At 39.9% G+C, this 13,271-nt stretch overlaps 1 protein-coding gene across 2 annotated transcripts; it reads left to right on the forward strand.

Annotated features, from left to right (window-relative positions):
* The first annotated feature begins 1,324 nt into the window (after window positions 1-1,324).
* On the forward strand, window positions 1,325-12,791 carry rita1.S (RBPJ interacting and tubulin associated 1 S homeolog). Of its 2 annotated transcripts, none has more exons than XM_018244004.2 (3): window positions 1,325-1,855; window positions 10,155-10,484; window positions 11,323-12,791. In XM_018244004.2, the coding sequence occupies exons 2-3, from the start codon at window positions 10,180-10,182 to the stop codon at window positions 11,744-11,746; spliced, it is 729 nt and encodes a 242-aa protein (XP_018099493.1). In that variant the 5' UTR covers window positions 1,325-1,855; window positions 10,155-10,179; the 3' UTR covers window positions 11,747-12,791. The 2 variants fall into 2 exon arrangements, with proteins under 2 accessions (XP_018099493.1, XP_018099494.1); XM_018244005.2 differs by having other exon boundaries at window positions 1,325-1,737.
* Window positions 12,792-13,271: the final 480 nt, after the last annotated feature.

A 13,271-nucleotide genomic window follows, 5' to 3' on the forward strand; every position in this document is an offset into this window, starting at 1 on the left:
AGGGGCAGCTGGGAAATTGACAACATGTCTAGCCCCATACATACCTCCCAACATTTTGGAAGTAAAAAGAGGGAAAACATTTTTTTTCCCCGCACGTAGCGCAGCAATTTTTTGACCACACCCCCTAATTACCATGTTTGTTTTACAAAATTTGGCAGGTTATGAAAGTTTGAAAATATTTCTCCTTATCTAAACTGTGTTTTTGTGTCTCAAAGTTGTTACAAAGTATCTTATTTGCACCTGTTAGCTGTTCTGGGCTCTCTGCTAAAAGCCAATTAAGTGAGAAACTTTGTTTCTTTTTCTGGCTGTTCAGTGCGAGAAAAGAGGGACTTTCCAGTACAAATGAGGGACTGCGGGTTGAGCTGTCAAAAGAGGGACTGTCCCTCCGAAAAAGGGACAGTTGGGAGGTATGCCCCATGTCAGATTTCAAAATTGAATATAAAAAAATCTGTTTGCTCTTTTGAGAGTAGCACTATTAACTGATGCGTTTGGAAAACAAAACATGTTTTCCGATGACAGGATCCCTTTAAGGCACACACACAAACACAGTACATTTCATATGTCTTATCTCTATATATATATATATATATATATATATATATATATATATATATATATATATATATATATATATATATAGTCAACTACAAGAGGTCCTCTGCACTCAACCCATTATTATCAATATATTTAAGACAGCGACATTTTGTGCATACTGCTACTAAAAAATGCTTACCCTTTAAACAACACAGGGATTGTTTGTCCATATATTGCAATATATTTAAGCTGGCCAACTACGTCAAAGTCATCCCATATCTGGCCAGTCCTACGCTTAATTTTCATCTGATTCATTAAGAATTCAATTGCTTCATTATACATTTTACAAAGGGACTAAGTTTTACCTGCAACTTACTAGCTGCTTTCAAAGTAAAACTCCCAAACTTGGCTGCCCTTTTATTAGACACCAGTGGGATCACCTGACTATAGCTGGGAGGGGTGGGAGCTACAACATGGAGCTGGTCACTGCTCCTGTAGAACTATAACAAACAAGGGAAATTGTGGAAATTAATGGAAAGCTATCAGTGGCATTTTTAATGAAATGGAATAATGACTGTGGGACAAATATAACAATTGTGCAGTAGGTAGAATCCTTATGTAGCACATGGCTCGTGCACAAGTGTCATCCCATCAGTCGATTGATAGTGATACACTCACATTATTTCATGATACCATCTTTATTTCCGGAGAAAAGTTTCAAGAAACAGCAAGAGAGACAGATTGTTCCCCTAGTGACATATAATACCGACAAAATCCAAGATGCAATTGCCAGTTCGCACTTACTACTCCATCGTCCTTTTTTGTACCAGATTTGACACGAAATCCCCCTGTGTCACTGTCGTCGCTTTCTTGGCATTTCCAAGACCTTTGTAGCTTACGTTTTTTCTGTGCCATATCCGCACTCCAAAGTATCGTTACCAAAACTGCTCAATCCAACCCTAGACCATTAGCGATCGCCTAAAAGTACCAGAATACTAAGTCCACCCCCCATGTGTCTCAGACACACCCGGAAGCGATAGAGTGCAACTTCCTGGAATGTACCATTTCCAGTCTGTGGGCAGGGTGGGTTTGTGGCTTTCACAATTTTGTTTTCAGCTCTCTGCTGCCACATAGATATTGTAGAGGAGCTTAAACATAGAAATGTGATACACGAGCAACCGCTCTCCCTGCTCTGAGGTTTGGGTGAGTCCGAGCTGTAATTGTAATGTATATTATTACCATGGGAGCGGTTTAGCGTGTCATACAGGTGTCTCCGCTTGCTTCTAGTCCTATATACACACACACAGCTCTTCTGCTCAAGGTGAGTGTTTGCACGTTTAGCAATTGCATCTGCCTAATATGATATACATGGTATAAACTGTAATACAACTCATAAAGTTGCATTTCTAAAATTAAGGATTAAATATATTAATTTTCTACTGAATTCTCAAAAGCCCACACCCAGTTCACTGGTGTAACATTATGTCTTGTGGAGATTAGCCCTGCTCATATTTTTTCCTTTTGGAATACTGCAATTGGATACATTGAGTTGATACATTTCTCAGCAGCATCTGTGGAATATTAGCAACTATTGTATCAATTCTAACAGCTGCATTTAATGAAACTCAGGGAATTCTGCTCAGCAGGGACAAATACAAGAAATGTATCAACTAAATGTATCAATTTAGAACAGTTAAAGGAGACATATAGGATAAATAAAGAAAAAAACAAATTTTGTAGGCAATTATAAGTAATATATGGTGTTGCTTTTACATGGTGCTAAAAATTCATATTTTCTTTAAAAATAGCCCCTTTTTTTGGAGCTCCATATAGATGTTCTCTGGTCCCTGTTTTAAATGAGGGGTCCCTGCCAGAAGCACAGTAGGAGGGGGGGGGGGGCAGCCAATCACAGCCCTGCAGTCACACAAGCACAGACAGGCTTCAAAAGTAATTTTTAGAGGATTTAATTCTACACATAATCCAATTATTTGTACAATTAAAGTGGTTGTTCTTTAGATTAACCATTAGTATGATGTAGAGAGAGTGATATTCTGTGACAATTTGCAGTTGTTTTTCATTTTTGAGTTTGCAATTTCAGAAATTTGGTTGCTAGTGTCTAAATTACCCTAGCAACCATGCATTGATGTGAATAAGAGACAGGAATATAAATAGGACAGGGCCTGGATAGAATGCTGAATGATGAAAAAGTAGCAATACATTTGTAGCCTTACAGAACATTTGTTTTTTTTTAGATGGGCTCAGTGACCCGCATTTAAAAGCTGAAAAGAGTCAGAAGAAAAAAAAAAAAAAAATGAAGGCCAGTTGAAAATGTACTTAGAAGTAGCCATTCTATAATGTCCTTTAACTTTATTACCTATTGTCAAATTTACCACTGTCAAGCAATAAGAACATGGTTGTCTCCTTCTGTGCAGCCTTTGCACCTATTAGCGCTCTATCACTTGTTTCCTGTTACTTACACATGGCAGTGGGCACTGTAGGGTTAATCCCTCCTGTCGCAGACGGAACAGGAACTTCCTAATGAATAAATTAACCTCCCTTCCCCCGCGCCGCCATCTTTTTTCTTCCTGCACTCCCCCAACAAGTGCCAGCGTGGTAAACATCTCCTGCGCTGAAGCTCCAGGACCGAGCCTTTGTGCTTGTGTGCGTTTCTGGGGGGACTGGCGAGTCCTTGGCCATCCGTTGCCGATCAGTGTAGTAAGTCGCAATGCCGGTTATCGGCGCATGCGCAATAAACCGCTGAATGACCGCAACCTGCAGAAAGGTAATGCGCAGGCGCGAAAAATTCAAAAGCAAACGCGCCAAAAGGATTAGACGCTGCTGTATGTGTAATAGAAATACTGCGTCTCTATCTCCCCCTCCAGGATATTGTGAAGCTGCCAAACAGTTGGATTGTGCCACAAGTGATATTAGGTGTACTAACTGTAAGTAGACACCCTTATACTTACGCATTAGCCTCATGACGGACAGGATAAGGTTAAGCACCAGTACAATTATTGTTTCAACAGGGGACTGGTGTGATGAGTTGTAGACGCTCATATTCAGGCTCAAGGGGGTGAGTGTATTTGGTTTGTTTAAAAAAATCACAAATACTAAAGAGATGTGCTAGATTTTTAATAAAACTATCCTTTCTACAGAAGTTCTCCAATCAGGGAAGATCAAAGGAGGAAATCCAGTAGAAATGAATGCTCCTCATGTGGACATGCAGCATTGCCAGACAAAAGATTATGCAAAAAGTGCCTGGAAGAGGCTGCGGGGGTCAACTCCAAACAGTTCTCAGACCTAATGGAGTGGATGAAAGATTCATTTAACAATTCCATGTCCAATATGGTTTCACAAGTCACGGACAAAGTCTTAAGTAACTTAATGCAGAACAACATAGCACAAATGAAAGCATAAGTATCAGACCTAGAGAAACGATCTCCCCAGTATCTGAAGGTGAAATTTCGGAGTCAGACTCAGAAGAGGAATCAGACATATCACCAGAGATGGTGGAGCCCCTAATCAAAGCAATTAGAAAGACACTAGACCTAAGAGATGAATCTATAACTAATAAAGGTGACAAAATGTTTAAATCATCAGCGAAGAAAAACCATTTATTTCCTCTGCACGAGGTTATTAAGAAAACAATGGAAACGGAGTGGGAAACACCTGATAAGAAAATTACCTTTTCCAAAAAATTTAAGAAAATGTTTCCTTTCTCGGAGGAAGATGCGAAAACATGGGATAACATACCCAAAGTAGACGCATCCATTACCAGAGTGGCCAGAAGAACCACATTACCAGTAGATGAGGGAGTATCCCTCAAAGACACAATGGAACGAAGGCAAGACGCCACCTTAAAGAAATTATACCTCTTGACGGGGGCTATTTGTAAGGCTGAGGTAGCTAATACTACAACAACCAGAGCTAATAAAATCTGGATAAATGAGCTGGAAAATGCCATCAAGACAGGGACAGAAAGATCCAAACTTCTGGAAATGCTCCATGATATCAAAATAGGCAATGATTATTCTGCGGAAGCCTCACTCAGTAATGTCAAATTGGCAGCCAGATCAATGGGTCTCGCGGTGGCGGCAAGAAGATCCCTCTGGCTGAGGCATTGGAACGCAGATTCCCAATCAAAGCACAACTTGTGCTCTTTACCGTTTAAGGGAGACTTATTGTTTGGAACCAGTTTGGATCAAATCATCTCTAAAGCCTCAGCTGGAAAATCTGCATTCCTACCTCAAGAAAGAAGAGATAAAAGGTTCAACTACAAAAATCAGCGTAACTCCTTTCGAGATGCAAGGCAATATAGACCAGGAAAGTACAACCCTAAGCAATGGAAATCCAGAAGCCAAAATTTCCAATCACAGGGTTACAAAAGAGAGCCCAAAACAGACAAAAAAGCATGAAGGTGCGAGAGTCCAGCTGTCTTATCTAGGAGGAAGATTGAACAGTTTCAAGACAGTTTGGGCTCAAAACATAAGAGACAAATGGGCGGTGGAGGTCGTATCAAAAGGATATCAAATGGAATTTGTAAGGAAACCCCACAACTCTTTCATCTCATCAGACAGACCAAGAACAAAAGAAGCCACAAAACATCTCCGACTCATAATAAGAGACTTATGGCGGAACAAAGTGATCTCAAAAGTCCACCCAGATCAAAGATTCAAGGGAATTTACTCCCATCTTTTCCTACGAAGAAAGGTAAATGGCGAATACAGAGTTATTTTGAACTTAAAAAACCTCAACAAAAACCTGAAGATTCCTACATTCAGAATGGAAACCCTAAGATCAATCACTGCAGCCCTATCCAAAGGAGATTGGATGGTCAAGCTGGATCTAAGGGACGCCTATTTACATATACCCATTTGGAAAGCTCACAGAAGATTCCTAAGGTTCAAAATTCTTGGAGAACATTATCAGTATGCAGCAATGCCTTTCGGGCTGGCAACCGCTCCAAGGATTTTCACAAAAATCCTAGCCCCAGTACTAGAAAACCTGAGGCTCAAGGGAATCCAAATTTATGCCTATTTAGACGACATCCTTCTCAAAGCACAGACGGTGGCAACTTTGAAGACTCATCTAATAATAGTACAAAGCTACCTGGAACAGTTAGGTTGGAAAATAAACGAGGAAAAGTCCATACTCATCCCCAGTCAGAGACTGGAATATTTGGGCACGATTTTGGATACCAAAAAGATGCTCTTGAGCCTTCCAGAGGTGAGAATGAAGGACTTAATCTCACAAACACACCAACTCATTCGCCACCCTATTACAACAACAATAATTTGCCAGAAGTTACTGGGGAAAATGATCTCCACAATAGACTGTGTCAAATGGTCACAGCTACACTCCAGGATTCTCCAGTTCGATTTCCTGTCCCAATGGAACAGGAAGCAAGAGCAGGATCAACTCATCTATTTGGGGAAAGAAACATTGAAGAGTCTAACTTGGTGGACGCAAGCAGAGAACCTGTCAGTCCCCATGCCCCTCTTGGTAGATTATGGGATCACAATTACCACAGATGCCAGCAGTACAGGATGGGGAGCCCACCTGGGGGAACACAAAGTACAAGGTTGGTGGAACAAAGAAGAGAGTCAGAAATCATCCAACTGGCGGGAGTTAAAAGCAATCCACCTGAGCCTCTTAGCCTTCACTCCTCTAATATCATCGAAGGCAGTTCTGATCAAATCAGACAATACAACAGCGGTCAGATACCTCATGAAACAAGGAGGAACAAAATGCTGGAGCCTCTTATCCCTGACCATGACCATACTTACATGGGTAGAAAAGAATTTACTATATCTGAAAGCAATCCATATCCCGGGGAAAAACAACGAGATTGCAGACAAATTAAGCAGATCTCCCCCAATGGAAGGAGAATGGGAACTAAACAACCAAGTTTTCAGAACAATTTGGAAGAAATGGGGTCCTTTCAAGATGGACTTGATGGCGTCCAGGTTCAACAAGAAAATGCAAACATTTTGCTCTTGGAAACAAGATCCAGAGGCCACCTTGACGGATGCTTTATCAATAACCTGGAACTGGGGACCGTTGTACATATTCCCTCCAATAGTACTGATCCCGAAAGTTATCAGGAAAATACTGGACGATCAAGCCAATGTAATCCTGATTGCTCCCTGGTGGCCAAGACGAGTGTGGTTCCCTCAACTTCTCAGACTGGCCAAAGGCAATTTCTGGAAACTGCCAGGAAGAAAGGATCTCCTCACTCAGCAGACACGGGTCCATCCCTATCCAGAAAAACTCGCTTTAACGGCTTGGCGTTTGAAAGTGAGAAACTGAGATCCCTAGGCCTTTCAGAAGGCTCAATCACCACCTTGCTAGCGGCCAAAAAACACTCTACAACTGAAAAATATTACAAGACCTGGGAAAAATTCTCAGAATGGTGTTCCACCAGGAATACACTCCCCACACAGAACTCCGAATTACAAATAGTGGAATTCTTACAAAGTGGAGTGGAATTAAAATTGAGCAATTCGACCCTCAAAGGCCAGATTACGGCCATTTCGCATTTCTCAGGCATAAACTGGAGTTCCAGACCACTAATCAAAAGGTTTGTTCAAGCCCTAAAAAGAACGAGACCCTTATCTAAAACCAAAGTTCCCCCATGGGATTTAAGTCTGGTCCTGAAAGCCCTAACAGAGACTCCTTTTGAACCTCTGGACAAGGTACCTCTTAAAATGGTTAACATTAAGCTGGCGTTTCTTCTTGCCATAACATCTGCCAGAAGAGTGAGTGAAATTCACGCTATATCAGCAGAACCAGACAAAATCACTTTTTATAATGATAAAGTGATATTAAGAACTTTGGATGAATTTACACCAAAAGTGGTGTCAAAGTTTCACATGTCTCAAGACATTATACTACCTACCTTTTTTGAGAACCCTAGTTCCTTGGAAGAGGAGAAGTGGCATTCTCTAGATATTGTCAGATGCCTCAAAATCTACCTTGGAAGAACCAAGGAAATCAGGAAAACTAACTCGTTGCTAATCATTACTCAAGGTACAAGACTAGGTAATCAACCTACCAAAAAAACGGTGTCTAACTGGATAAAGGAATGCATCAGAATGGCATATTCACACCAGTCCCACACAGTACCCTCTCAGCTGAAGGCACACTCAACCAGAGGTACAGCTGCATCCTGGGCACTCCGGGCCCAGGTAACTTCAGAAGACATCTGCAAAGCAGCAGTATGGAGTTCGTGGGACACCTTTATAAAACACTACAAATTTGATGTTTACTCAAAGAGTCTTTCTAATTTTGGCTCTGCAGTTCTTAACTGTGCTCTAAATAATTAAAATTTCTTTGGCATAACCCACCCATGTATTGTCTGCTTCTGTATGTCCCTACAGTGCCCACTGCCATGTGTAAGTAACAGGAAAACAGAAAATCAATACATACTTACCGAGATTTTCGTTTCCTGTACTGGAACATGGCAGTGGGCAAAGCTTCCCAACCCTCGTTTTGGGGGAGTCAAGAAATCAAAAGATGGCGGCGCGGGGGAAGGGAGGTTAATTTATTCATTAGGAAGTTCCTGTTCCGTCTGCGACAGGAGGGATTAACCCTACAGTGCCCACTGCCATGTTCCAGTACAGGAAACGAAAATCTCGGTAAGTATGTATTGATTTTCTGTTTTCTGGGGGCATACAGTAAGATATGACCACTCAAGTGTTTGTATACAAAACTACCACCTGTGTGACAGAAATCTAGACTTAACTGAGGGGGCGGGTGAGATAAAGAATTATGGGGAAGCAAGGTAGATGGGGCAGTAGGGTTAGTAAGGGGTCTTGGGGGAGGCATATAGTTTACCAGCTAAGGAGGTCCCTCTGTTACAAGGAAAACAGAATAATACTAACTTAACATATAATTCTCCACTAAGTAATGCAAATTTCATAAGTAAAAGTAGTAACCTCCGCTGTATGTTGGCAAATGCACGGAGTTTGTCAGGTAAAATGGGAAACCTAGAATTAATTGCATGCTCTAAAATTTATGATATAATTGGTATCACTGAGACCTGGTGGGATGAAACGTGTGACTGGACTGTGAATTTAAATGGTTACACCCTTTTTAGGAGGGACAGAAGGATAAAAAAGAGTGGGGGAGTGTGTTTGTATGTAAAGCCTGAATTAAAGCCATGCACTAAAGAAATAACAATAGCTGGCACTGCTGAGGATGTAGAATCCCTCTGGGTAGAGATTTTGACTGGGCAAAAGGTAACAAAAAGAATTATCATTGGTGTATGCTATAAACCACCTTGTATAAGTGTCGAGTATGAAGCCCAGCTACTCTTGCAGATACAAGCGGCTTCACAGCTGGGTCAAGTTGTTGCTATGGGTGACTTCAATTATCCAGTGATTGACTGGGGTAATGGGGTTGCCAAGACAGAAAAAGCTAGTAGGTTTGTAAATATGCTGAATGACAACTTTTTATTCCAGCTCGTTCAAGAACCTACTAGAAATAACTCTCTTTTGGACCTTGTAATAACTAATAATACTGAACTCATCTCTAGCATTTATGGAATAGTGATCATAACATGGTCTCCTTTGAGATTCTGTTGCAGAAGCAATTCTATAAGGGAGTAACTAAAACACTAAATTTCAGACGCGCAAGCTTTGACAGTATAAGGGCATCTCTGCAACATATTAAGTGGGAAATGCTTTTCACAGGGTTAAACAAAGAACAAAAGTGGGAAGTCTTTAAAATGCTGCTTTATAAATATATTTGTCAGTATATTCCCCTTGTAAGCAAGGAACGTCGTTGCAAAGCAAAACCTTTTTGGTTCAATAGAAGTGTTGGTGTTGAGGTGGGTAGGAAAAGACGTGCTTTTAAGGCTTTCAAGTTAGCTGGGATAGCTGAATCATTTATAAGGCACAAGGAGGCCAATAAAATCATGCAAAGAAGCTGTAAGGCAAGCTAAAATTGATATGGAAAAGGATATTGCAGCAAGTAGTAAAAAGAGAAAACCAATTGCAAATTGTCTCAGAATATCACTCTACATCATACTAAATGTTAACTCAAAGGTGAACAACCCCTTTAAGTGCTTAAATGTGCTCAAACCTCAATCTCATATGAAATGCAATTCCCCTGTCTTCTATATATAAGGAAAATGGTAGGTAAAATATCTTGAGTATATAAAGACTAATTAAAGCTAGCCATAGATGTGCAGATTTAAGCCTTGAATCCAACAAACGACCATACGTCGCAATCATCCAACCTGCCACTAACCATTCAGATTAAACAATGTAGTAAAAGAACAAATCAGATGATGTTCTGGCAGTGACAGCCATCATATGAAAGTTATGTCTGACAATTGGTAGTTAGTCAACCATTGATATCGTCAGGCAATACATGTAGAGAAATTATCTTTAGCTGACAGAAATCTAACCTATCCAATCGACTAAACAACTGATCACCATGGTATGAAAAATGTCGGGACGATCCACACACAATCAAAAAATCATCTTTGCATCTATGACCAGCTTAACTCCAATAGATGATCATTATCAGTACTGTATATGAAAACAATGCATTCCAGTAAAGTATAGTATGTTTGAATAGAATTTTGCATTAATTGATTTATACTTTATATGTAGGAGATATCTGAATAATTATCAGCACATGCTTGATAATCCGTGTACTGCCAACATGTCTCTGGACCTCTCTATAACTGGGCATCGCACTGCACTTCCACAGCGCAAGAGCAGAAGCACTTACCGTTTCAAAGCCACAAACTCCTATGTTGACGAGACTCTGTTTGGTAGCTCTGGGCTAAGACTGGATCAAACTCAACAGTGGACTTCTGCCCCACCTTGTCAGACACCCCATCTGTGGAGCCCAAGAGAAATAAAAGAGAACAAAAACACCTTGAGCTGTAGACCTAAAAGCACTCCACCTGGGACTCCCAGGAAAAAGATTCAATACAGGTACCTTTAAACATTTGCTAACTATTATTGCACAGAAAATTAAAATGATCGATTCTTCCAGAAAATACAGACCTCTAACCTTTAAGTGTCCTGGTTTGTAGACTTCAGTATACAGGTATGGGACCTATTATCCAGAATGCTGGGGACCTTTTTTCTCTGGGAAAAAAGGTGCTTGCGAGGGGACATGATTACACTTTACAAGGACATTATAGAGAAATAGAGGGACCTTTTTACCTATAAAGAGGATCACCACACCAGAAGCCACCCCTTCAGACTAGAGGAAAAGAATTTCATTTGAAGCAATGTAGGTGGTTTTTTACAGTGATGGGCTTTGTCTTTTTTCAACCCGATTTAACTATGTAACTATTTAGCCTGTTTTTTTTTTTCTTCAGATAATGGATCTTTCCGTTATTTGGATCTTCTTCATACCTTAAATCTACTACAAAATCATGTAAACGTTAAATAAGCCCAATAGGGTGGTTTTGCTTCCAATAAGGATTATGGGAGACAGGCTTTCTGTAATTCTGGATAACTGGTTTCCAAATAATGGACCCTATACTTGTATAATTATGTTATAGGCAATGCCATGGAGAATGACATTCTGTTTGGAGGCCACAGCTCTGACCAAATATGTGATAACATTGGAAGTACAGCAGCAGCTATGTGAGAAGTACTATAGGTTACTCATACAGCTCAGGATAAACAGCTTGCGTCTGTTGAAATCAGACCAGAAACTTGTTTGTTTGAATATGATGAATTAAATATGGTATTGTTACTATTGTAGTACTGGTGTGCTGGGATTCCTCTATGATTAACATCTATCTAATATTCTGTTAAGGGTGAAGAGCCGCACTCCTTCATATTGTGATGAATCTTTGTTTGGTGGAAACGTGGAGGAATGCACGTGGGATGCGCCGTGGGTGAAAAAAGAAGATACGGTCAAAATTCATCCTCTTCTCTGGAGCCCTTCACCACGACTAGTCCAACAAAGTTCCACACAGAACACTAAACAAGGTCCTTTGCGAGCTGTGCATCTGCCTGAAACCTTGGACAGTCCCTTAGGAACTCACAGGGGGCTGGGAAACTTCTGGAAACTACCTGAAAGTGATTCAGAGTCTGGTGGATATTCCCCATTGCCATTCAGTGCAAGACAAAGACAAAATGCCCTTGGCAGAGAGACTGTTCGATCAGCAAGCTGTTCTGGCAGGGTGAAAGCCAGGAGAAGCTCTGTTCAAATGCAAGAAAGAGCTCCATGGAAATAACACTAGCACAGTTATAGAAATTTCCTCGAAACGTTTAAGTGCCATCTTTTTAAGGGAACAGTATAAACATGCCTTGTAAGCAAGACATGAGGATTTTAAGCAGTTTCAGAAAATAATATATTAAAGGTTTATTTGCACGCAGAGCATAAACGTAATCAACGTTAATACTCTGCTAATGTTTTAGTGTTTTTTCCTGATAGTGAACCTAGTACGTTCCCTGTGAGAAACAATACCTATTTTTATGTATAGAAACACAACTAGGAAAACAGCTCTTTTTTGGTGTATGTTGTATTTTTAGTGGCAAAGTTAAAATGGCTTATATACACACTTGCAAATGTTTTGAGAAAGTATAGCTCATTTACTAACATAGCTCGTAAATTGCACCAGAGTAGTTACTTGAAGCAACTGATCGGCAATTTGTTAGTTAGAAGGCAAAAGCTGAGATTTTGTTTTGTCGAGAGCATTTGAAAAGGAGTGACTGGTCATACTTCACTAGTGAACAGTTACATTCTGCTTTTGTTTTATGGTAGTGCTTATAATCAAGAGACACAAGTTCTACTAGGTCAGTTTATGGTTCTGTGACTTACTTTCTTACAGTGACTTTATGCTTTGTGATGTATTTAGTAGAAACCAAAAACTCTGGTTGTGTGAGTAGCCAGATAGCTGAAATCACCTGTTGGCTTATTGCTTTAGCTTTCAAAATCAATTGCAGGGTACATATTCATTCAGCATTAACTTTTCTTGAGTATTGATTACAATGCAGATGCAATGGTAACTACCACAAGTGGTTGAAATATGCTGTGGCACCAGCAATTAATTATGTCACTACATCATTGTGTTGTGCATGGTAGTGGTGCCATTTCATTATGACAAGTAAATTGCCAATGTAAAGTGCCACAAGTAGTCTCTAGCCCAGGGCTGCCCAAAAGATAGATCGGGATCTACCAGTAGAACTTTGGCTGGTGATCAGTAGATCTAAAGACACTGTCAACAAACGGCTTGTCTAAATCACTGTCCAATTTCATGCTTTTCATTCAGATATTTATTATGTTACAGTTACATAGAAATAGTTGTTTGTTAAAAATAGCAATATAAATTCTGTCAAATCCATATAATATTTAAGTCATATTTTCCATGGAACAGAATGTTAACAATGCTTTTATGGATGTAGATCATAATGGGACATCATCACTAAAAGTAGACCTCGAAAAGTTATGTAGAGCAGCATTATTCCTGTATTTGTGTCATTGTTATTTAGTCATTTTTATTTAATTTATTTATTTTTTTTAGAATAGGAAATCGGTGAATTGCATTTTTATGTAACGGTAACAACATATCTATTGCCGGACATATATGGGCTTCTTTATAAGCACAAGTTAAGTATGCAAATTGAGCACAAATCGCCATGTGTTTTAGCCGCAATGCATTCCCATAATTCCAGCATCATTATGACTGAAAGGGGAAGTTGTGCTATTGTGCTAGACAACTGCACAAGTCTGGTTTCCATCATTTGTAGCATTTGGTG

The sequence above is a fragment of the Xenopus laevis genome, chromosome 1S (genome assembly GCF_017654675.1).
Source record: "Xenopus laevis strain J_2021 chromosome 1S, Xenopus_laevis_v10.1, whole genome shotgun sequence".
NCBI lineage: Eukaryota > Metazoa > Chordata > Amphibia > Anura > Pipidae > Xenopus > Xenopus laevis.

What these genes read in the sequence shown, in the direction of transcription:
- rita1.S (XM_018244004.2), top strand. Translation starts at nt 10,180, where the DNA reads ATGCTTGATAATCCGTGTACTGCCAACATGTCTCTGGACCTCTCTATA. An exon ending in AGGAAAAAGATTCAATACAG is followed by an intron (nt 10,485 to 11,322) that starts GTACCTTTAAAC and finishes TATTCTGTTAAG; the next exon opens with GGTGAAGAGCCGCACTCCTT.